The following is a 25,074-nucleotide window of genomic DNA, read 5'->3' on the forward strand; positions in this document are numbered from 1 at the left end:
GAGGCAAAAATTGACAGGTGATGAATGACAAAAGTGTTGTCAGATGTCAGATTACCTCCCTCTCTCTCTCTCTCTAACTTTTGTCGGACTCATTCACTCTGCGAAGCACTCTCAACAACATGGCAGAGTGAAGGAAGCAGCTGTATTTTCAAGGCTCTATAAATAGCTATCATCGTTTCCCACCACTGGCTGCCATTGCCCTCACACATATGAACACTCATTCAGAAGTATTGTGTGGGCAAAAGCTGCTGTAACAGATGTGGAATCAGTAATCCCAGTCACCATGTCAGGAAACTACAAACCAGAGAGTGTCAGAGGCAAACTACAGGGCCTGGAACACTGTGCCCATTCATGCCACACACAGACAGGAAATGTCAATCTCTGTGTCGATTCCTGCACGGACCTTTATGGAAGGACATTTTTGGCACATCACTTCTTGCTTTTTCTCTGTTCATTCACTTGTTCTGTCAGTCAGTCTGCGTCTGTTTTGCCATCTTTCCCTCTCCTCTGCAGTGGAATGTGCATCTCAGCAGTATCTGATGAAAGAGTTGGTTAACAGGGCGCTGCTGTGTGCATGTGTCTGTGTTTTCATCTTTCATGTGCGTACATGTAGCCTCCCAAATGAGACAGGAGACAAGGTCTGTCAGCTGGGGGGTGGGGTGGGGGGGGGGAAGAGGCAGACACACTGGGATTGGATAAAGCGCTTCCACTGGGAATTAACCTCCCAGAATTGAGGTAAACTGTGTAACACCAGGCTCGGGTCTGTGAGAAAGTCTGGTCTGTGTGCAGTGAAACAAAGTGTGGGTTATAGTGTTGGTATGCTTTGAATATTAACATTTCCTCTTGAATAATGCTGAGCAGACACAAAATGTTTCAAGGATAGGTTCACAGTTTTTGGAGTCAGTCTTAAAACAATTCTGATTGCTTGGGTTTTTAGTTTGCTGTAACGGTTTCTCGTGTGTACTGTGCTGTGGAGAGAAGTTATTTCATTGTAAGAGATCTGGGACAAAAGCCACAGTCCTTGTGTGAAAAAATACTTCCTGAAGTTCATCTGGAACTCGTGATTCTTCATCAGTGACTCAAATCAAGCTGGTATCGTCCCCTTTGTTTCTCAGTGTTTCATTGCTGAGCTTCAGTGGAGCTACAGAAGAAGTCTTGCACACTTTGGAAAGCACCCACTTAATTTGACTAACGCAGACTCAAGCCTCATAATAGCTTTGGTTTAAAAGAAAACATTTTTGCAAAGAAGGACTGTGGATTTTGTCCCCATCACTTACATTTGAATCAGTTTCAGAATATATCTCGACTTGAAGTTCAGGAGTCTTCTTTTTTTGTTTTGTGAATATTTGGACGTTTACATGTGCACCTTGTTTATGACAGAATCAAATACATCTGGAATAATAATACATCTGGAAGCAACCAATCAACCAACACATCGTGTTCTGTACACCACTATGCTGGGAGGCAAGTACTGAGAAAAATATGCTTTTTTAATTGCAAGTTTTTCTGCATCGTTGCTGAGAGGGACAAAACACATTCCTACCATTTCTCTGTACCTCCCCAGTGATTTAATGACATCCAGTCATGTCATTGTTGTCCATTTTCACATCACAACTCTTTTCGACAACACTTTTTGATTTCCTGGCAGCAGTGAATTGACATCAGTCCACGGCAACAGTGTGCACGTTGCTGTGCCTTCAGGGAGGCAAGAGGAACCATTTAGAGGGGTTGTGATGGCTCTATTGGACGGTTGGTCGCTTGCAGACCGGTGGGAGAGCGCATGCAGGAAATGTCTCTTTGGTTGAGTTGCCAAAAAAACCATCACACAGTTGGCACTCCAGTGAAGCGCCTGGCTCTATATGTCCTTATATCAAGTTGTCTGGGCTGTCTTTGCTCTCTGTGTAGCCGGAAACACAAACACCGACATCAGCCGTGTGGTGCCCACACTCTTCTGATAGAGTCAGGAGGTAACAAAGGAGGATTCCATGTTTTTTACCTGTGATTGTACAGGTTTCTTGTTTGGAAATGGATCTGATGTTTGAGGATTAGATACGAAACAGGCCCATACATAAAAATAACAAATGTGAACAGATGTGACATCTATAAACTGAGGGCTTCGTAATAATACGGAGCCTGTTAATGTGGTAGGCTCAAAAAGTCTTTCAGGGTAAATGTGGAGAATCCTTTTCTGGCCTTAATTGTCAGCATACGCTAAACTTGAGTCATCCAAAACGTCAATGATTCGCCATGGTTACTTTCAACATCAAACCGAATCACTGGATTCAGTGCTTTGTTCATGCAGCACACTGCTGTTGTGTACGGACTCCATTTGGTTGTATACAGCAGTGTGTTTCCACAGGCGCTGACACGTGGACAGGACAACTCTTCTGTGGAAGTCTCAGAGGGGGAGAGGGTGGGTGGTGTGTGTGTGTGGGGGTGGGTGGGGCTCTTTTCCTCCTTTAGAAGTGCTAGATTTATATCCTGCAGCCGGTTAACATTAACCCTTCCACTTCTGTATCCGTGGCCACCTTGCACTCAACACACCCACTGCATTGTTGTTGTTGCCATTGCGTAGAAAGGCCGGTGCCACAGGGATGACATACTTTACAGTTGTTCATGGAAGTACCGACTGAATAAAATACCCAAATGAAATACTACGACACAAAGAATTTTAACGTTTCACTGATTGCAGTTTGATTTGTCTCCGTCTTTATATGGTCATTTTGCCTCTAAAATGTAAACACGAAATAAGTCAAGGATATGTATGTGAATCAGATAACGGCAGATATTCTCAGCAAGGAATACAAAGATATTTCTCGCCTCTTTTTCTTTCATTATTGTATTGTGAAACTGCTGTTATTATAATCTAATCTCTGCATTTGTGTTGCCTTTGTTTTGAATCTTGATTGTGAATCTGGAGCACTGACATAGCAACATTTGATCTCTGATGCTCCTTTCCAAAAATAACTCACCACATTCTTGAGGACGTACAAGGGGAAAGCGTAAGGCCCCTAAAGGAAAAGCGTGTGTTTATGTGTGAGTAATCTGCAGCTTTTTTTCCACCACATACATGCCCCATGCCAGCAACAGCAAGTGTGCGATGCATAAACACAAATCTGTCAGAGAACTACAAAACTGTTATACTGACAGTATAACGGCAACCAAACAGAGTTGTCACAGCGGTGCTTTGGGTGCTGTTTAATCAACTTGTCTGCAGCATGTTTTCAAGAACGCCGTGCCGACAGGAATAAAGGAGACGTTGAATCATCTCCACTGCTGGGCTTCATTTTGATTGGCTGAACGTCAGCCCACCTCCAGAACCCCAACAGACTGTTCCGGTAAGAACAAGCCTCTTCCCAGATTATTGCACACACACACGCACACAGTAGGATAACTCCCATGCAACACACTCACATTCTCTCTCACGCACAGCACATTGTCAGTGTGTGAGTGACTCTCCCATCTTCTGCGAGAGACACAGATACATCTAGGGATCTATGTATGTCTTTCATGTGGTCAAGTGGCATAGCATATAAATGATCCCTGCCTGCTGGCCAAGGCTTTTATCTCCCAACAGAAAGTTCCAGATGGCCTCCGTGACTAGTCCCTCTAAATCTGTGTTTTGTTTGAAAAAAGCCTCCAAAAGCACAGTTCAAGTGGCACGGTTCTTTCTCCAAAATGAACTCTCAGTAAGCAGGTTGTATAAACACTACCGGTGTATATGATATTGCAATATCATCATAACCAAAGAAACACATCACAGGCTCACACTTACTGGTCTTTATTCTTTGGCTTTATAATGAAAACTTAAGGAATATTTTTGTTCGGCACACACAGTATAGCACCAATTACACCCATCGTGTTGGGTTGTTGTTGTCACAACCTTGTTGAGTATACAGCATTCTGACAGAAGGCACTGATAAAACGGTTTGGAACGTTTGAGTCAGACAAAATAAAAACAGAGCCGGTCGAAAGGAGACCCACAAGTGTTTTAGTCCGTCATGCTTCAGTATAGTTTTGCTGTCATAAAAAACATGTAAACACATAAAAATATATACTTTAAAAAAGGCAAGTATAAAAAGAAATCCTATGAGAGGTTTTAGAAGGACAGTTACTCAGTATACTGACACAAATCTATACGTGTATGTTCAGGCCATTGTATTGTAAACACTGAATATACTTCCCCACTATAATATGCATTTACAGGGAAATTATAATGATTCTTTATGAGGGAAAATGACATTAAATTACTGGGATAAAAATGGAAGAGGTGGAGGAATGGTGACCTGTGCCTTAACAAAAGGGTACAATGCTCAGGTCCCCCGAACACATTTCCAATCAGACATCCTGGGTGGCCTTTGTGCTTTGTGTGGGTATTTTCATGTCAGCAACACGGACTGCGTGATTTTTGGATGTTTGTTTTGCTTCACCAACAAAGTGGAAAGCTTGATGTGGAGAGACAATAGAGACAAACCTGTGATTAAAGTAGCCGTTGAGTTAAATTACAGTGAAGTGAACTATTCCTCATCTTGCTGTGGATACCCCCCCCCCCCCCCCCCCTTCAGTCTCATCAGATGACCGTCTGCTCTCCCCGACACTTCCTGCACGCTCCATAAATAACCGACGCGAGGTAAGCCAGGCAGCACAGGCAGGCGAACACGGCGGCCGTCAGGTAGACCTTGTACAGGCAGAGGTGCTTGTACAGATCCAGGTTGCAGTACGAGTTGCGATCCGTCTTGTAGATCATGACACCTACGGCCGGCAGGTAGAGCACAGCTGCGGCCACGTCGTGCGCCAGGTTGGTGGACAACCAGCGCTCCCCTCCCAGCAGCGGGACCAGGTCCTGCTTGTCCAGCAGGGTGAGGAAGAAAAGAGCGAGGGTGAGGAGCCAGAAGAGCACTGCGACGAACAGGACGAAGTGGATGGATCCTTCGTATTTGTTGGCGGCGATGGTGACCCACAGTCCGGCTCCGAACACAATCTGCAGGATCCGGATGAGTCCCAAAAAACTCTTGAGGAACTTCAGGATATTGTTCCTCACCTGCGACTGGGAAGGTTGGGGTGCCATCTCTCTCCTCCTCCGGTCACTCTCGGTCCCTTTTTCCCGACACAGGGCGGGTGCTCTCTGCCAGCTGCAAACAGCTGGGGAAAAGATGCACTAAAAGTGGGAATGACGGGGTGAAAGGGCGTTTTTTTTTGGTCTGGCTATGAAGCCAAAAGTGGACAAGTTTAGGTATAAAAAAAGGAATCCTCTGTTCTTGCCACAGCCCCGGGGTTTTGAAATGAAAAACCGTCTTGTATGTTTCGTCTTTTCCGTTTCCTCTGTTGAATGTAACGTCTGTGTTGGGGGGGCTGGGTGATGGAGAGGGGGTGGCCTGTAATTCAAAGCCTGCTCCTCCTCTGAACTGCCGGGTTCATCCATGTCCGCTCATCTGCTCGCGTGTTTCTCCCGAGGTGGAGTATCCCCTGGGGAGTGTGACGTCTCTCCTCGGAGTGAAGGGAGGCTTTATGAAAGTGAAGTATGCAACATGTCAATATGTGGTGCGACAGCAAAACAGAAGCGGAGATAATCAGTCAGGCTTCCATGCGTCACAGTATTTGTGTCGTAAACTGACACAATACATGTACATTCCTGACTTCCGTTAAAGGCAAGGCAAGGCAAGGCAAGGCAAGGCACGTTTATTATTTCAACAACAAGGTAATTCAAAGTGCTTCACATAAAACCATTAAAAGCATCAAAACATGAGGCAAAAGAAAAGGAGGTTTAAAAACAATTAAAGAAACAGTGTAAGAAATAAAATTAAAGACACAAAACATAATAATAATAACAAATAGATTCATATGTGTAATATGAGTATAATATAATCTGATGTAATATAATATTTTTCTTTATCCACTGGACAAACAGTGGAGCAGTGTTTTTTTTAGGAGCCCATTCGTCATCCTGTTTGACTCTGCGCAGGATGCTCACGTGTTACTTCCCTCTCACATAATTGACAGAAGCTTCTTGTGCCAGCCAGCGGCTCATTGACGTCAATGGATTTCAGCAAACACACCCTACGTGGCCAGGAGGCGGAGCCCAACACCACCTCCCGCCCTCCCTTCCTCGCCCAAACCTGTGATTGGTCGAAAAAAAGAAGAAGCTGTTTCCGAACCTAGACAGGAGGGATCAGAGGATCTCTCGACCCTCATTGGTCGTCTGGCGACATTGATTTGTTCTTGACCGTCGGCTCAAGGACAGACATTGGCTGACCTGCGCCATGTTTCAGTGTTGTGGAAGATTTCATAAAAGAGAAGCAGCGGAGCAGAGTGAGATGCTGTAAGGAGCAAAGCGCACTGAACACATCAGTTCATCTTTGGGTAAGCAGAAGTCCTTTTTATTTTCCTCATGACTCTCACGGGATTCGTGTTTACTGCCTTTTACCCACAGCATAATACAAGCCGGCACAGACAGCAGAGTTCAGCGTCCAGGGCCACGAATAGGTCTCATTCAAAGGCGATTTCATACTTTCTTTTGACAGAGACTCTTCGTAGCTTATTCCTAGTTATGCAAGGGATCCGACAAGTAGCGCGTGGTTAATGTTAAACCAGGCTTCTTAAAAAACACGAATATGAGTGTGTAATTTTTTTTGTTTTTAGAGCTGCATCCCACAATTATGATGATTTATGTCCTCAACTAACTCCCTGACTGTTTAGTAGATTTAGTATTGGAGTTATTTTATGTATTTGACATAGCCAATATATATATGCATATACACATACAAATAATACACTGTGACAAATACATATGCATTGGAAATTGAGGCTAACACAATAAAGTTAAAAGATCACTTATTTCCATTATGGTCCTCTTTCCAGTTAGACAAAGATAATAGCACAAGTCACAGATGTTTAAGGCACCCTGTGCCATCATAGGCTACATTATAACCAACATATTCTTCCATATGCTGTATGACTATAGAGCAAGATAAAATTAAACAATACCCATCAGGTGGCTCAGGAAAATTATCATTTTTGCTCATGAGTTGTTTTGTGATGTGGTACATTGTTGTTCTCTCTGCTGAAATGTGAAATATACAGGACTGCTAGCAAATGATGAGAAAGGAAAAAACCTGCAGAATAAAGCTAACTAAAAAAGAATGTGAATCTTAATTTCTGACTTTAGTAAATAGTGAGTTTGGCAGAATGATCTCAACTCCTTGTATCCTTCAGAGGAGTAAATCTGCGTTAACTCCATAATCTGCTGTTGAAAGCTCTGGAGAAAGCCAGTGGACCTTTTCCTTAAGATTATTCTGTCAAGCTGAAAGAAAGTTGTTTTCGTGGCGAGGCCACTGACTTGCATGCAGCCATGATCTTGGTCCCTCAGCTAATCCTTATCTGTTAGTGTCCCACCTAAAACCAAATGCGAGTAAAGAAAGATAAAGTTGCCATCTGCAGTTGAATGGGCTTTAAAGCACGGCTCGCTTCTTAAAGTCGGATTAAAAAGTCAGAGCAGAAGACTTGCAGCTCAGTGGTGTTGTGACGCAGTCTGTACTCATTTACTGTTAAGTTCTGTTGTTTACATTGAAGCGTCTTTCTCTTTGCCAACACATCCCAATGAGTGGAAACTTTTACCGACTTCTCCACAGAGTAGAGCCAGTGTATGCCACCTTTTCCCGTGTTGCTCCGGATGGATACCAAACCCGCCTCCCCTCCTTCCTCCATGGTGGCGGGCCCCTCCTCGCTGTGGCGGCTGGCTGAGAGGAGGAGTAGGAAGGCTGGCTCTGCGAACATTTTCAGCGACGTGAATCTGTGGCAGCTACAGAGACTATTCAGGTCAGCGGGGGATCAAGATGCGGAGCAGAGGGCCCAGCTGGTCTGGGGTCACGGAGATGAGGCTGAACTGGCTCAGGCTTTGAAAGGACTGAGGACCCGGAGTCACCGGAGAGGACTAAGGGCCAACGGGAGAGAGGTGTTGGGCTCACACTGGCTACGAGCCTTCAATCACCTCAGGTAGCAAAACTGCTGGTGTGATTTTGATTTCATATACATTCAGATCATTCATCATCGTGACTTTTTTAAATATTATGTGGCATCCATATTGTTTTCAACAACATTTATGTTCAGGATCGGAGAGAGCTCGCCAAGCAGCCAGGGGAAGGATCCCGGGGAGGAGAGTGTGTCTGAGGCCGGAGGAGCACACAGCAGTCCAGAGACACGCCGACACACCTCCATAGGGACAACAGGAAGAGGTACAGCGGCCACAGGGGTACTAACTGAGAGCCAGGGCCCTGCAGGGACTTCGGAGAGACCAGTCAGAACCAGCTCAGGACTGAGGAGAGGAGGAGAGAACAACTCAGAGAGATACCTCCACAGAATACTCCACTGACTTGACCAAAAGCTCTGAGATGCAAAACTGACTTCAAGTTCGTGCGAGAGCGGACCGGCACCTCAGTCTGCAGAGCCTGCTCACCTGGGAAAAGCAACAGTTACAATTGAAATTGTATTGCAGGTCGAATAGTTTCTGATGATGCCGTAATGGCACTGATCCGATGGCGTTATGCTGACACTGCACTGTTACTTGTTGCAGACACATCTCCACCTGAATAATGGAGGCAGCACAAAACTCTCAATGACTCCTGTTATCTCACACCTCTATGTTGTGGTTACCTTCCCATGAACTGCCTTATGTGTTTGCATAACGTCATCCCACCACTCGCTCTAATCATGCACACTGATAAGTATGGACAGTGACGTGACTTTCAAAGGTGGGGTGTGAAGGATTTGGGGACATCTAGCGGTGAGGTTGCAGATTGCGACCAATGGAAACGTCTCCCGTGTGCTAAGAGAATAGGAAAACTACGGTGGCCAATGTGAAAATGTGAATGGCCCTATCAGCGCCAGTGTTTGCTTTGTCCCTTCTGGGCTCCTGTACAAACATGGCGTACACTGTGAAGACGACCCAACCCCCGATTTAGATTAAAAAACAGCTCATTTTAAGGTAGCAAAAACACAGATTCTTTTCAATTTTCGGTTGATTATTACACACTTTTAAGAAAACATTCTTATTCGTATTATAATCCATTTCTGCCAATAGATTCCTATAAATGCTACACACTGTTGCTTTAAGTATTGTAGTTCAGTGGTGTAAATCAGAAAGTGAATAAGATTAATAAGGCAAAAAGTCACTTTAGAAATGGCCTCATCTTCCTCTGACCTATTATGCTGAAAGAACTGATGTTCTGATATGTATGCCTGCACTATGGATGAAGTTATGAACCATTCTACCAGCTACTGTATGTCCCTGTATCCGTGTGGTATGTTACGCAACCGTATAATCGGGTACAATGGGAGCAATGTGAGGTGACATGAGATGTAGAAATACATGTCCATTTACTGCACATTCAGAGATGTTAACTTAAGGCTTCAACATGTAAAGGTAATCTCTGACACTCACTGGTTTATAGACATTGAAAGTGAAGTGTCTGGCGGTTAAAAGAGACCAAAAATAACAAATAGACCCTCGCTGTCGACTTGAAAAAGTAATGTTCTCGTGTTAAATTGTTCATGGTGTGAAAACCTGCTTTTCCTATGAAAAGGCTGTATGTTATCAGACTTCTGGAAGATTTTTGTTGATACTGTTTGTGTCATTTTTAAATATGTGGTAATAAAGAAGTGAGTCTTTGGATTGTTTGTCTTGTTTTGTTTTTTTAATGAAGTTACAACACTGACTTTTTAAACCTGTAAAATATTTTCACAAAGTAATGAAAATGCCTCAGCATATGTTGACTGAAATGGCTAAATGCAGTTAAAAAAAATAAACATCTCGTTCTGTAGTCTTAAGTAATGCATTCATCAGCCTGTTGTTTTTGGTTGCGCATTGTCACTGTTGTCCTGCATCGTTACAAACCAGTTACGCACATTCACAGCCAGGACCTGCAGCTTGCACCACAGTCTGCCACTTTTAACCACTCAGCAGCTCCACTGGACCAGTTGGCTGTTAAGTGCCTTGCTCTAGGGCACCTCATTAGCTGTTTATGATGAATAGAAGAGCTTTATACATTTATTTTTCCCCATCCGTTTCCAGCTGCTTCTCACTCAAAGATGCCCTAAGAAATGACACTGCAAAAAACGAAAAAGGAGAGGACTGCTGAGTGACAGCTGGTCGTGTTGCATTAGAAACAAATGCTGCCCTCCAGTGGTCACATCTAGTAATTACGCTATCGTGTAGTTCAAATCAGTGTAGTTGAACCGCGGTTAATCATGTGTAACTTCAGAGGTGACTCGTGCTGAAAGCTTTTATCCCAAACGGAAACTTTACTGCAACCAGAACAGCTAAAGGGGATTGTTTCCTGTGTGGGTATTCATGTGTACCTTCAGATCTCTGTTGTGCACAAATCTATCACAGCAAACTGATCAGCTGAAAGGTTTTTCTCCTGTGTGGGTTGTCATGTGGGTCTTTAAATTTGAATGATGTTTAAAAGATTTCTTACAGACTGAGCAGCTGAAAGGTTTGTCTCCTGTGTGGGTTCTCAGGTGTCTCTGTAAATCTGAACTCTGGTTAAAAGATTTCTTACAGACTGAGCAGCTGAAAGGTTTTTCTCCTGTGTGGGTTCTCATGTGTTTCTGTAAATTTGAACGATGGCTAAAAGATTTCTTACAGACTGAGCAGCTGAAAGGCGTTTCTCCTGTGTGGGTTCTCATGTGTATCTGTAAATATGAACGATGGCTAAAAGATTTCTTACAGACTGAGCAGCTGAAAGGCGTTTCTCCTGTGTGGGTTCTCATGTGTATCTGTAAATATGAACGATGGCTAAAAGATTTCTTACAGACTGAGCAGCTGAAAGGCTTTTCACCTGTGTGGGTTCTCATGTGTTTCTGTAAAGTTGAACTCTGGCGATAAGATTTCTTACAGACTGAGCAGCTGAAAGGTTTTTCTCCTGTGTGGGTTCTCATGTGTATCTGTAAAGTTGAATGCCGGTTAAAAGATTTCTTACAGACTGAGCAGCTGAAAGGTTTTTCTCCTGTGTGGGTTCTCATGTGTGTCTGTAAATTTGAACGCTGGTTAAAAGATTTCTTACAGACTGAGCAGCTGAAAGATTTTTCTCCTGTGTGGGTTCTCATGTGTTTCTGTAAATTTGAACGATCGTTAAAAGATTTCTTACAGACTGAGCAGCTGAAAGGTTTTTCTCCTGTGTGGGTTCTCATGTGTTTCTGTAAAGTTGAACTCTGGTTAAAAGATTTCTTACAGACTGAGCAGCTGAAAGGTTTTTCTCCTCTGTGGGTTCTCATGTGTATCTTCAGAGTTCCACTCTGGCCAAATGTTTTCTCACACTCAGAGCATCTAAAATGTTTTTCACCAGCGCTACATCTTGAATCACTGACACGGCCGTCATCAGGTTTCACATAGTTTAAACCTGACTGAGGTTCTCTGGTCTTCTTCCCATCACCACCCTCATCAGTGTCAGAAGACTCTCCAGTCTTCTCATCAGTATCTGGTTCTGGATGTCTATCTGGATCCAAGTTCCTGTCTGGTTCTGGTCCTCCACAGTCTTCTCCATCAGCTTCTGTCCTCATCTGTTTAGTTTGTCTTTGATGAAGCTGTGAGGACTGAGCTTCCTCTTCTTCATCTTCACTCTTCACAGGAGTCAATGAGAACTTGACATCAGCCTCCTCCAGACCTTGAAGCTGCTCTCCTTCCTGACTGGTGCAGAGTTCCTCCTGTTCTTCTTTAATGTGTGAGGGCTCTGGGTCCTCCTGGTCCAGACTGGAGCTCCACTCCTGCTGCTCAGAGGGAACCTCTTCTTGAACCAACAACAGCTGCTGGACGTCTGCAGGAAAACAGTAAACACACACAGAGGGGTTACAAAGACATTTTAGAATTGAGCAAATCGTCTCCTGGACATACACTTCCAGAGTATCACTAGAACCAGATAATACAATAATGTAATCAACTTATGTGACCATGAACACATGAACCATTTTAAGCTGCCAAATCCATGTGGTGTTATCAAAGAGAACAAACTTGTACTTTAAGTTGAAATATCTCCTGTCATCTAGAAGCTGAGAGAACAAATCAGCATACCTGCAAACTCATAAGCGGTGAAAGAGGTGGGGGGGGGGGGGGAGACGGTAGACGATCTACAAGTATTAACAATTTATTAAGTCAAGCATCAAAGCATAAAAAACAGATCTATGGTTTCACAAAACACAAGAATTGATTAAGTAGCCCTAGCAACAGACACAAAGTCAGGGCTCCGTATACGCACCTCTCCTCTCAGTGTTTTGTGAGCCCTGTATCTTTATACTTTATTTGAACTTGTCCAGCACAGGGACACATTATCTTCACCCACACACAAGCCAGGGTTGGGCCACATTGTGTGTGGGAGTCCTGGAGTCTCAGGGATGGGGAAGGTGCTGTTCCTGCAGGTTGCTACACAATATCCCACCGACTAACCCGATTCACAACACAACTAGTTATAAGTTTTAAGCTACCACCTGCGTGTCAGAGCTACCTCTTTGTACGGGGAGCGCGTGAGTGCCTCACCCGGAGATTCAAACCTTTGCTCTATGACACACGCAACACTATTGCAAATGAGCACACACAATACTGTTATGTTCAAAATGTCTCAAACAAAAGGTGAAGGAAAAAGCCCCCCTCCTTGTTCCAGAGGAGAAGAAGCATGCAGAGGAGAAGAGGCAGCTCCCCCCCGCCCTGCTCTCTTTCTTCCATCATTAAGCAGGGCCGAATCAGCTGGTTGAAGTTTAAATCAAAAGGAATTTAATATACTAACAAAAGAAAATGCAGTTACAAACTGAATTACACGATCAGCAGTAATATTTCATGAAATAGAGGCCCCATCCACACCACACGACAGACTGGTGTGTCCGCCTCATGGTCCAGATGAGGTCTGGTTATCTCCGGGGATTCAGTTTCTTTGTCCCTCCAAAGTCTCTGAAATGTCTCATATTACACATTCCTTAGCCCATCGATCAGCTCAGTGATTGGCTGAACCCGTCGGACTTCAGTCGGCCACTTCCTTCACCAATTCACCCCCCTTCTTGAAGGCTGTGCTCAGAAACTCTTCAGCAACATCCCCCTCTCTCTGACTTCATGGCGGTGTCATAAATTCTCTGGTTTCTCTCACAGTGCTCAACAAATTCAGTAACTCTCCCTTTAGTTTAAACCTTCTAAAAGTAAACATATTGTAACACATTATATCCATCGCTAGGAGCGCTTTAAAACTTAAATTCCTCACAATATGTATACATTTAATGCCTGTAAATACAGCAAGCATATTTCTACAGTAGCGAGAACCATCGCCTATACAAAATGAAGTGATTCGTTTTCATTTAACCCTGTTACTGTATGGCTTAATATTAACTTCCACTGTTACTGTAAAGCCGTTAGAATTGTTGCCTATCTTCTATTTACAATTAATATGCATTCAATCCGGTTCGATGATTGAAATCATGAAGGTTCAGGCTCCTTAACGCTCTCTCTCATTACTTCAGGGCCTTTGGGAGCAACTGCACGTGGGACAGTTGGGACCGGAAGTACACTGGCTGTGGTCATTACAGTGAACAGTGTGATGAGAGGGCACGTGAGCCCTTGTTGCTGTACTTCGTCTCATTGGAGCAGAGGCTGCAGTTAGCATACCCTGCCTTATCAATGCATTTAAAACACTGACAGCGGGAAGCTGTACTGCTCTCTCTTCACGTCTGTTTAGACCTCCACCTTTATCCAGGCCCAGCTCCACTCACATCTCAGCCCTGCGTCAAGCTGCGCTACACACACAACATCCTCTTCCTGAAGCTCTCTGACCTCATCATCTCATCAGTATCTGGGCCTCATGTTTCAAGTTATTATCACCACGAAATCGCCTCATTCTACTTTGAGTTCAACAAAAAAAACTGCAACCCGAACCGCCGGTGTTCCGGTTTAACGTTAATGAGTGACCGCGTGGACTGAACCGGAACACGGAGGGTGATTCATGTTTCATCACGTTACGCTTTTTCCTCCTAATCTTGATAATGATGAGCGTTAGCCGTTGACAAAGTTCCGCATGCAGTGGACGTTAACTTAACCCAACAAGTCTGAACGGTAACGGAACTTAAACTTTAACGGAGGGAAATGAAGACGGTGTAGACATCTTAACGCTGATTGGCCAGGACTCGACACGTGTCGCATCAAATATGTTTTATTGCGAAGATCACGACATCACATTTTCTCCTTGTCTCACTCCAATCTGAGAAACGCTGGCGACACATTTGCAGGTATTAAATCAGTTGAAGAAGAAAACGACGAATTGCAACAGAGTCTCACTCCAAACTACATTAAAAGTTATCAGCCGGAGCATGAACAGTGTTAAATAAAGTGAACCTACGTGCTCTTTGTATCCGGATTTCCGGGTTGAGAACAGCGTCCAGAAGTTCCCGTTGTCGCTTATTCGCCTCTTTTGAACGAGAGAGTTCCTCCTCGTACTCTGCTATCGTTCTTTCAAACAGACCAAATATCTCTTCATCAGCCGCAGTTAGTCGCTGGTTGATTAAAGATCTCAACATTTCTACTTTAGACATTTTCACTAAACCACAGAAAGTTGTCCTCCAGACGAACTCCGTTAAAAACACCGTTTACTCTCATTAAACTCTGACTAGCGCTGTGTTGGTCACTTCCGTCCCCGTCCGTCTGTTTCCAGGTAGCATGCTAAGCTAACTTCAATAGCTTTATAGGCTACCAGGAGATTAGTCCTCGTCCTCTTCTTCTTCCTCTCCTCCTTCTTCTTCGTCTTCTTCTCATTCTTCTTCTTTCACTTTAATGGCGGACTACAAACCAATGTTTAAGGCGCCACCTACTGGACCGGAGTGTGTAACATCATGACTTCATGACAGTTATCATTTAAACACAATAATAATGTTATTTATAAATATAATGAAACAATTAGAAATAAACTTCATATTGCAGTCATATTCTGGCCTTTTAACCCGTTCCATTCAAAATATTAAATAAAGCCCTTTTAAGCTGAACTTGTTTGTCCCCTGTCTCTAACAGTCCTTTGATGCTCCACTCCCTTCCTGTATCTACCACTCTGTTCTTCAGTCTTTCTCTTTCCACCCTGAACTTCCTCCACTCTATCAGCTCATGTTCTACAGTTTCTTTACAGTTGCATATCTCACATTTATCCCACTCTGTCTTTTTCATGATGTGTATAATGTGTCATTGAGTCCTGTATGTCCGAACCTGAATCTGAAAGTAACATCTTCTTTTCTACTTTTACTTCCATCACTTCTCACTCTGACTGATGTCTGAATTGTGTTGTAATTTCTACCCTTATTGTCATTATTCCAAATTTCCTGCCAAGATGTCCCATCCAAAGCTTTTACCAGAGAATGTCGAGTACTCCCAACCATTGTACAGGACAGTCGATGCTGTGTTTCCGTTAAGTCCACCCTGAATTCTAATCCAGTGTGATAGTGCTGACTCAGTTCTCCTCACATGTAATGGCAGTTGCCTGGATTTCACCAGCAATGCATTAATGGGTGTGGTTTTGACTCTGGAGATGAGTCAGAGGAGAACCATCCAGAAGAAAAGGTGAACAGATAAAAGTCCATTCAGACAGGTTCTACGAGGAACATCCGGTTCCGCTGCAACTTGGTGGGTAACAAAATCCCCTTAAACTAATAAAATAGTATATCATTACTCGTATCTTCAGTGACCTTCCATCTGGTACATATGTAACAGTTGTGGGTCATGGAACGAGACGACTCAAGTGATTGTTTTCCAACATTTATTTATTGAAGACAAAATATCACCAATGAATTGCCTTCAGACCGTTTTCTGCCCCTCTGCTCCCTCAGCAACGTGTGATTTAATTAATTTTCTTCAAATACACACTGACCAATCAGAGCTCGGTACGTGCACCGTTGATGAATATTACATCATCACAGTTTAAACTGACAAATGCAAAAAAAGACAGCTGGCAATAAATCTCAGACTGTGTGAATTAGTAAATTAACAGATTTATGACATCACTGCTTCATTTAGAGCACGATAGATCTGACTATAAGTACATGTGTGTATTATGGTAAATGAATGTGTTGCAGATGTGTTTTCATGGCGTGTATGACAATATTTTAGCCTTATTCTTTCAGCTGTAGCCTTAGTGGTGCCAAACAGACTTGGGAGTAAATAGAAAATAAATGTGTAAATATTCTCTCATCACACATTCACTGACGTGTGTCGGCTTCTTGAGTCGTGTCTTACAGTCTCCGGCTACTTTAATGTTTGGTGTGGGTGATTTTAAGTGATGGAAGGAAACTTCCTTACTGCTTAGAATTATATTTATATATATTTTGATTGATTTGCCCAAAAGTCAGTTTCACATCGCTGGGGTCTCGGCTGAAAGAATAAGAATACATCAAAGTAAAACATTGACGTGAATACACGTGTTATTATAGTCAGATCTATCGCGTTATAGATGAAGCAGTGATATTATAAATCGGTTCATTTACAGAATGACCGTTAGTGATTTCTTGCCAGCTGTCCTTCCTGCATTTGTCAGTTTAAACTGCGTTACTTTCAGCATGAATTATGTTCATGTTCTATGTTGGTCTCAGAGTGCACCAGACTGATGCATTTAACTTTAAAATGTACAACATTTTCTTCCAGGTGAGCGTGTCCCCGGCCCCCTCTAGAAAACCAACACGAACTAGAAAATAAAAACTCAATTAGTGGATCAAGCTAAAGACAAATCTGAGCGTGGACTCAATGAGCGATGCTCTCAAATTGAAAGAACACGCTCTTGGATGAAGATAGGATGAAAGCTCCATCGTTCCTCCCCTGTGTGATGTTTCATGTGGTGTGTCAAATGTATTTATACATTTTGTATAAAACCGTTATCACAAACAGAACCACTTTGTCTCTTATATGATTAACAGTGCCATTGATGAATAAATAATTCCTTCATCTGATGAGTGTACTTCCAATAATAAATGAATCCAGGTATTCAGCTGTTTTCACAGTAACCTGTAACCAAGACTGTGATGGCGTCTGTGCAAATTTACAACATGTGATTTCATATTTGATAAAGAGTCTCTCCAGCGTCATACAAACAGTTCACATTCTTTTCAAAAGACCTTCTGAGCATGTGGGCCCCTGAGTCAGAGTATCCCAGTTCTTCCACAGACACTAATCCACGTAGTGCACCTGCGCCTGGAGCTCCTTGGAGATGTACCCGAGAAGGGTCGCCGTCAGCTGCTGCTTCAGGGTGGCGTTGCCCATCACTAGAGCAGTTAGCTGAGCCAAATCTGTCCACTGAATGTCTCCCAGCACGGCCAGAAGATACCATCAAGCTTCTGCTGCTGCTGAGGACTGAGCTCCATTATGATCTGAGGCAGCGGTTTGAACTGTCCACTGGTCAGCCAGCAGCCCAGAAGGCCTCCGACAGCACCGCCTACAGGGGAAAAGGGTTTCAAACATGTGGAATTATGATTGCACACACAAACACACACAGCATGACAAGGATAGAGTGATTAACCCCCGCTGGATCATCGTCCTCGGTGTGTGCACCCATCTGGGTTGTGTGCCCATCGCCAACGCCGGAGACTTCGGAGGCTACTACTGTCCGTGCCATGGCTCCCACTACGATGCTTCAGGAAGGATAAGAAAGGGACCTGCTCCTCTAAAGCTGGAGGTTCCCTTCTATGAGTTCACTGAGGAGGACGTAGTCATAGTGGGATAAATACTGGAGCTCTGTCTCAGTTCCTCCCTGTAATATGTATTTTTAGATGGCTCCGTGTGAGAGTGACATAAAACGTGTGTATTTGCTGTTAAAGACAATGATTAGGAGCGGGCCCCTCCTCGCTGTGGCGGCTGGCTGAGAGGAGGAGTAGGAAGGCTGGCTCTGCGAACATTTTCAGCGACGTGAATCTGTGTCAGCTACAGAGACTATTCAGGTCAGCGGGGGATCAAGATGCGGAGCAGAGGGCCCAGCTGGTCTGGGGTCACGGAGATGAGGCTGAACTGGCTCAGGCTTTGAAAGGACTGAGGACCCGGAGTCACCGGAGAGGACTAAGGGCCAACGGGAGAGAGGTGTTGGGCTCACACTGGCTACGAGCCTTCAATCACCTCAGGTAGCAAAACTGCTGGTGTGATTCTGATTTCATATACATTCTGATCATTCATCATCGTGACTTTTTTAAATATTATGTGGCATCCATATTGTTTTCAACAACATTTATGTTCAGGATCGGAGAGAGCTCGCCAAGCAGCCAGGGGAAGGATCCCGGGGAGGAGAGTGTGTCTGAGGCCGGAGGAGCACACAGCAGTCCAGAGACACGCCGACACACCTCCATAGGGACAACAGGAAGAGGTACAGCGGCCACAGGGGTACTAACTGAGAGCCAGGGCCCTGCAGGGACTTCGGAGAGACCAGTCAGAACCAGCTCAGGACTGAGGAGAGGAGGAGAGAACAACTCAGAGAGATACCTCCACAGAATACTCCACTGACTTGACCAAAAGCTCTGAGATGCAAAACTGACTTCAAGTTCGTGCGAGAGCGGACCGGCACCTCAGTCTGCAGAGCCTGCTCACCTGGGAAAAGCAACAGTTACAATTGAAATTGTATTGCAGGTTGAATAGTTTCTGATGATGCCGTAATGGCACTGATCCGATGGCGATATGCTGACACTGCACTGTTACTTGTTGCAGACACATCTCCACCTGAATAATGGAGGCAGCACAAAACTCTCAATGACTCCTGTTATCTCACACCTCTATGTTGTGGTTACCTTCCCATGAACTGCCTTATGTGTTTGCATAACGTCATCCCACCACTCGCTCTAATCATGCACACTGATAAGTATGGACAGTGACGTGACTTTCAAAGGTGGGGTGTGAAGGATTTGGGGACATCTAGCGGTGAGGTTGCAGATTGCGACCAATGGAAACGTCTCCCGTGTGCTAAGAGAATAGGAAAACTACGGTGGCCAATGTGAAAATGTGAATGGCCCTATCAGCGCCAGTGTTTGCTTTGTCCCTTCTGGGCTCCTGTACAAACATGGCGTACACTGTGAAGACGACCCAACCCCCGATTTAGATTAAAAAACAGCTCATTTTAAGGTAGCAAAAACACAGAGATTCTTTTCAATTTTCGGTTGATTATTACACACTTTTAAGAAAACATTCTTATTCGTATTATAATCCATTTCTGCCAATAGATTCCTATAAATGCTACACACTGTTGCTTTAAGTATTGTAGTTCAGTGGTGTAAATCAGAAAGTGAATAAGATTAATGAGGCAAAAAGTCACTTTAGAAATGGCCTCATCTTCCTCTGACCTATTATGCTGAAAGAACTGATGTTCTGATATGTATGCCTGCACTATGGATGAAGTTATCAACCATTCTACCAGCTACTGTATGTCCCTGTATCTGTGTGGGATGTTACGCAACCGTATAATCGGGTACAATGGGAGCAATGTGAGGTGACATGAGATGTAGAAATACATGTCCATTTACTGCACATTCAGAGATGTTAACTTAAGGCTTCAACATGTAAAGGTAATCTCTGACACTCACTGGTTTATAGACATTGAAAGTGAAGTGTCTGGCGGTTAAAAGAGACCAAAAATAACAAATAGACCCTCGCTGTCGACTTGAAAAAGTAATGTTCTCGTGTTAAAATGTTCATGGTGTGAAAACCTACTTTTCCTATGAAAAGGCTGTATGTTATCAGACTTCTGGAAGATTTTTGTTCATACTGTTTGTGTCATTTTTAAATATGTGGTAATAAAGAAGTGAGTCTTTGGATTGTTTGTCTTGTTTTGTTTTTTTAATGAAGTTACAACACTGACTTTTTAAATCTGTAAAATATTTTCACAAAGTAATGAAAATGCCTCAGCATATGTTGACTGAAATGGCTAAATGCAGTTAAAAAAAATAAACATCTCGTTCTGTAGTCTTAAGTAATGCATTCATCAGCCTGTTGTTTTTGGTTGCGCATTGTCACTGTTGTCCTGCATCGTTACAAACCAGTTACGCACATTCACAGCCAGGACCTGCAGCTTGCACCACAGTCTGCCACTTTTAACCACTCAGCAGCTCCACTGGACCAGTTGGCTGTTAAGTGCCTTGCTCTAGGGCACCTCATTAGCTGTTTATGATGAATAGAAGAGCTTTATACATTTATTTTTCCCCATCCGTTTCCAGCTGCTTCTCACTCAAAGATGCCCTAAGAAATGACACTTTGCAAAAAACGAAAAAGGAGAGAGGACTGCTGAGTGACAGCTGGTCGTGTTGCGTTAGAAACAAATGCTGCCCTCCAGTGGTCACATCTAGTAATTACGCTATCGTGTATAACTGGTCTTGTGGTCACTAGATGGCACAAAAGGTTTTGTTTTGGGAAAGCAAACCGCTACACTAAGTGAGGGAAGATTCATACTCGAGATGCACAGCACAGACTTTTCCCACGGAAAGGAATACAAATTCAAAGAGTTATTGTGAGCTTAAATGCTGATTCATTTTAACAGACACATCTTGTTGATCCTTGCTTGTTTAACTTCTGACAGTTTTACCAAATCACCTGAATACGTGATGATGTCTAGAAATATTTTAAAGCTCTTATCCCCACTGCTAATGTCCAAACCATCAGGCAGCATTATAACTGAACAATATATTAGACTGTAGGACCTGTTGTCTGTCCACTTAAGGTTCAGAAGCTGTTTTGGTTTATTTCAACAAGTCTGATCTGTACATGCAATATAAATGTTACTTTATCCATTCTTCTTACTGCCCAGTCAGGTGAGCACGAAGAGAAATGAGGAAGCACTACCCAGTAGATCATTATCTTTGAGATTGACGTGTGAAGTTGCATATTTGGGCTCGGATTACCTCGCATCCACCAGATGTTCAGTTTCCTCCATCTCCTCCTGGGTGATGCAAAGTGATTCACAGGCAATCTGGGAGACAAAGTCCTTTCTGTGTATTCTGGATCTACTCAGCAGTGCCAGACTGGTGCAATGGCAAACTGAGGCATCTGTAGGGCAGCTTTATAAGGTCCTGAAACCTCAGCAGACTCCCTCAGTGCAGAGAAAGCAGCAGATTGGCTCAGGTAATCCTCAAAGCGCTGAGCTTCCCCTTATTGTGTAAAGTAAGCTAATTTTACCTCATATAGTTTATCTTAACTTTTCAACCATAAATCTTATGACTGTAGATGTGGAATGATGATCCAGCAGTAGTTGTAGCTGCAATAGTGATTTTCATTGTGCCTCAGCTCATTCTTCACTGTTCAGTGGTGGAAACTCTGAGGTGCTTCTCTTGAGAATATCCATATTATGCTCCTTGACTCTACCTCACTGCATTTCAGTGGGAAGTATTCGTTGCTCGTCTACATATATTTGGCAGCTATCGTCACTAAATTAAGACTTGACATTAACCAAAACATATACGCTCACAATGCAGTGTTAAAGATGATGCAGTGTGTACTCAGGGTCCCTCGTTAGACTTGGATGTGACCCAACAAAATCCCTCTTGTCTTCTCAGTTGGTTTACTTTAAAAAACAGTTTGAGGCCCAAAGATGATCTAGTATTTCACAATAAAGCACACATTTGAGCAAGTATAAGAACTCTTTTTCTCTCTTATCCCATTAATCAGTTCATTGTTCAGTAAACCTCAGTTCATCCCGGTGAGGTAATAGACTAACACCTCGGAGAATCACCGCCTTTAGACACGTTCTTCGTAATATTCACTCTATTGGTTGTAGAATTAAATCAAAACTTTGCATTGAGTCACACTGACTAGAGAAAAAGCAGCATGTAAATCTGCGTTCAATTATAACAGAGTTGCAGAGAGAATCTAATCATGCTGACTCCTGTACTTGTAGCCATTATAGTTCTGTGTACAACAGCAGCGTGATGGCAAACTGAGATTCCTTTGTGGTACACTGGTGCCTTGCAGGCAACAGGCACATCTTAGCACTTTTCTAAATTATGTGCATATCAATGAGTTCCTTTATGCTTCTAATATCACGAGGCCAATTCAGTAGTGAATGAAAACTGAAATTTCTGTGCAATGGTTTTGTAAATGGCATGCATTTCTGTGTCCAGTTCAGTCCTTTGTGGTTAACAATTGCCATTTTGGCCAAAACCAAACAAAGTACGGTATTTGTAGGTTGTGCTCTGCCCTTTTCCTGTCCCCTAAATCAGCCAAATATCTGCCATTTTGAGAGACAGTAACTTTTTATGATGTATGTGTTTTATGTCCTTTTTAACAGAAGCTCATTCTCATATGTCAAATATGCTTATCTCTTTTTTTGGCACTTCTTTCCAGACATCTCAGCACGGGTGAGTCGAGGTAAAGCTGACAAAAGATGAAGAAAGAGAGGAGTGACAGCTGTACGGAGAACACGGGGAGCAGATCTGATATCCAAAAGAAAGACTGGGGGAAGAAGAAACAAGCTTTTTTCCGGGTTTTCTGGGATTGCGTCTGTGATTGTGTATGATTGACAACGGAAGCCGTATGGAGATTTTACACGAGCAAGGATCTGAGAGTTGAATGTGTCCCTGCTGCATTGTAATTAGAGCGTGGACCAGTAATTAGTGTAATGATATATACGATCTAAAAAAGTATCGACAAGTTGTGAACACATTCAGGAATGTGTCGGCCTGTTGATCAACTGGAAGGAACTATAGATCGAGATAAGGATGTTGTTGGTTTGTGACTCCAAAGAATGTGTAGATTGCTTTATCTCAGGACCTTTTTCATCCTTTTTGAGTTTGTGTCAGACAAGATGACAATTCTATACCAGTAATGGCAGCAGCAAAGAGTGCAAACTGGCAAGTAAGATAAAGAACTATTGAGTCACACTCCAGTCACTGATGGATTTAATCCTGACGAACAAAGTGTGCCATGTACAACTGTATGAACCAGTGAAATACACAAACCTTTTACTTTTTATTGATGAAATCATTTGAATACAATATACTGTGCACAGATGCAGGTAAAACCATCGTCTTAAACTTACATTACCATCAAATCAATCATCAATATAATCATCAAAACTAGTGGTGTCACGGATCACGGATCGATCCGTGATCCGTTCGGATCACCCCTCACGGTTCGGATCACTCGTGAACCGCGGATCAATCCAGTATTTCTATTTTTTTCTTTACAGTGTAATCATCATAGTGTGTAAAGTTTGACTGTTGCTGTTCCTTTTCAAGTAACAAGTCCCCGAATATCAATGCAGAGTGTCAGTGAACAGATATAAAGCAGTAGTGTGTTCACGTGAACGGAGCAGGTTAGAAGCATTTAACAGTGAAGTCATGGCGAGCGGAGGAACGTCAGAAGCCGCGACGTCATTTAAGTCGCAAGTTTGGAAACATTTTGTCTTCCCTGTAAGATATAATGACGGATGAGGGTGGTGGACGAAACCGTTACGGTATGTAGGCGTTATTTAAAGAGAGACACACGACAACGGCAAAACATCGGGCATGTCAGCGACGGGGACACTCCGGTGTAGAAAACAAAGGATTTCTAAATCTGGTTAAAATGCTGTAGACACGTCCCCTCTGTGAGCATCACACAGACACACACCTGGTTCAGGCGCTGTAGACACGCCCCCTCTGTGAGCATCACACAGACACACACCTGGTTCAGGCGATGTAGACACGCCCCCTCTGAGCGTCACACAGACACACACCTGGTTCAGGTGCTGACAGAAGTGTCAGAGTGAAGCTAGACAGGCCCAATAATATTCCAGTCACCACAGAAAGGTCGACCCTCTCCCCAGACAATGGAGATATTCTCATCTTTTTGAAAGTAATGTCACAGTAATGGTAAACATTGTTGTGTATTTGAATGACATAACCTGACAGGAAGTAAACACAGACCCAAGTTGTTGCTGAGCAGTTCAGTTCAGTGAAAACAGTGGAAGCCAGCTCACTGGCTGTTTCTTTCTTTCAGTATTGATGAAAGGACGAGGATATCAACATACCTCATGTTGCACTTGCAACTTAACAGAATTCTTGAATGTATTATTTTTATTTGTTGATTTAATTTTGTTTCAAATTGGACATCTTCAATATTTTTGTTTTCATGTAAGACTATAGCCCAAAGTTCTTTGCTTTAAGTGTTCTTGAAGTTCTTTAATTAATAAATGGAAAGCAAAGTTATATTTGGCTCCTCCCCTTTTCTTTGTTGATCCAAACCGTGACTCCTGAACCGTGATCCGAACCGTGAGGTTTGTGATCCGTGACACCTGTTGTGGAATATTTCCTTCAAAAGTTCAGGAGTGAAATTAGTTTTATCCAAAGTGTTTAACATAAAAACAGAGTCTTGATGAATGATCAAAGTTTCAAAAAGTCAATTTAATGTTTGCAAACAGAGAACACAACCACGTATTGCAGTGAACTGTGAATATGCTCCAGAGACGCAGAATCAAAACAAGGTATTTATACCGGCGGCACAGAGGAGCAGATAACACACAGGAGACTAAGGCAGAAATGTTTAGTCTAACAAGAAGCAGTTGATTGCAGAAAGAACACGTCGGTTGTTTGTCCCGACTAAGATAGAAAAGTGACCTTTGTACGAGAACAAATAGGTCAATGTGTTCAGACATCCAGACAAATTAACTTTCTAACAGCAACATATCTCACAGAAAATATGATGACATGTAAAAACATTTTTATCATTACACACTATCAAAACTATTTCAAACTGTACAGTTGGCACTCATTCAGTGAATAACTTTTTGAATTGAAATCAGTGTAGTTGAACCGCGGTTAATCATGTGTAACTTCAGAGGTGACTCGTGCTGAAAGCTTTTATCACAAACGGAAACTTTACTGCAACCAGAACAGCTAAAGGGGATTGTTTCCTGTGTGGGTATTCATGTGTACCTTCAGATCTCTGTTGCACACAAATCTATCACAGCAAACTGAGCAGCTGAAAGGTTTCTTTCCTGTGTTGTGTGTCTGTAAATCTGAACTCTGGTTAAAAGATTTCTTACAGACTGAGCAGCTGAAAGGTTTTTCTCCTGTGTGGGTTCTCATGTGTTTCTGTAAATGTGAACGCTGGCTAAAAGATTTCTTACAGAC

At 43.1% G+C, this 25,074-nt stretch overlaps 2 protein-coding genes across 2 annotated transcripts; one reads left to right on the forward strand and one right to left on the reverse strand.

The window, feature by feature from the left end:
- Window positions 1-3,771: 3,771 nt before the first annotated feature.
- Window positions 3,772-5,423, reverse strand: marveld1 (MARVEL domain containing 1). The gene has a single exon (XM_079279988.1). It carries the CDS (start codon window positions 5,066-5,068, stop codon window positions 4,571-4,573), a length of 498 nt encoding a protein of 165 aa, XP_079136114.1. The 5' UTR covers window positions 5,069-5,423; the 3' UTR covers window positions 3,772-4,570.
- Window positions 5,424-6,008: 585 nt separating this feature from the next.
- On the forward strand, window positions 6,009-8,368 carry LOC306786172 (arginine vasopressin-induced protein 1-like; the record flags this gene model as incomplete). Its single annotated transcript, XM_079280859.1, has 3 exons — window positions 6,009-6,360; window positions 7,629-7,992; window positions 8,107-8,368. The coding sequence occupies exons 2-3, from the start codon at window positions 7,643-7,645 to the stop codon at window positions 8,366-8,368; spliced, it is 612 nt and encodes a 203-aa protein (XP_079136985.1). The 5' UTR covers window positions 6,009-6,360; window positions 7,629-7,642.
- Between the last annotated feature and the right edge of the window lie 16,706 nt (window positions 8,369-25,074).

This window comes from Melanostigma gelatinosum, assembly GCF_949748355.1.
Source record: "Melanostigma gelatinosum genome assembly, chromosome: 12".
NCBI classification, from domain to species: domain Eukaryota; kingdom Metazoa; phylum Chordata; class Actinopteri; order Perciformes; family Zoarcidae; genus Melanostigma; species Melanostigma gelatinosum.

Excerpts from the sequence above, each read along its gene's own strand:
- marveld1 (XM_079279988.1), bottom strand. The coding sequence starts at position 5,068 with ATGGCACCCCAACCTTCCCAGTCGCAGGTGAGGAACAATATCCTGAAG.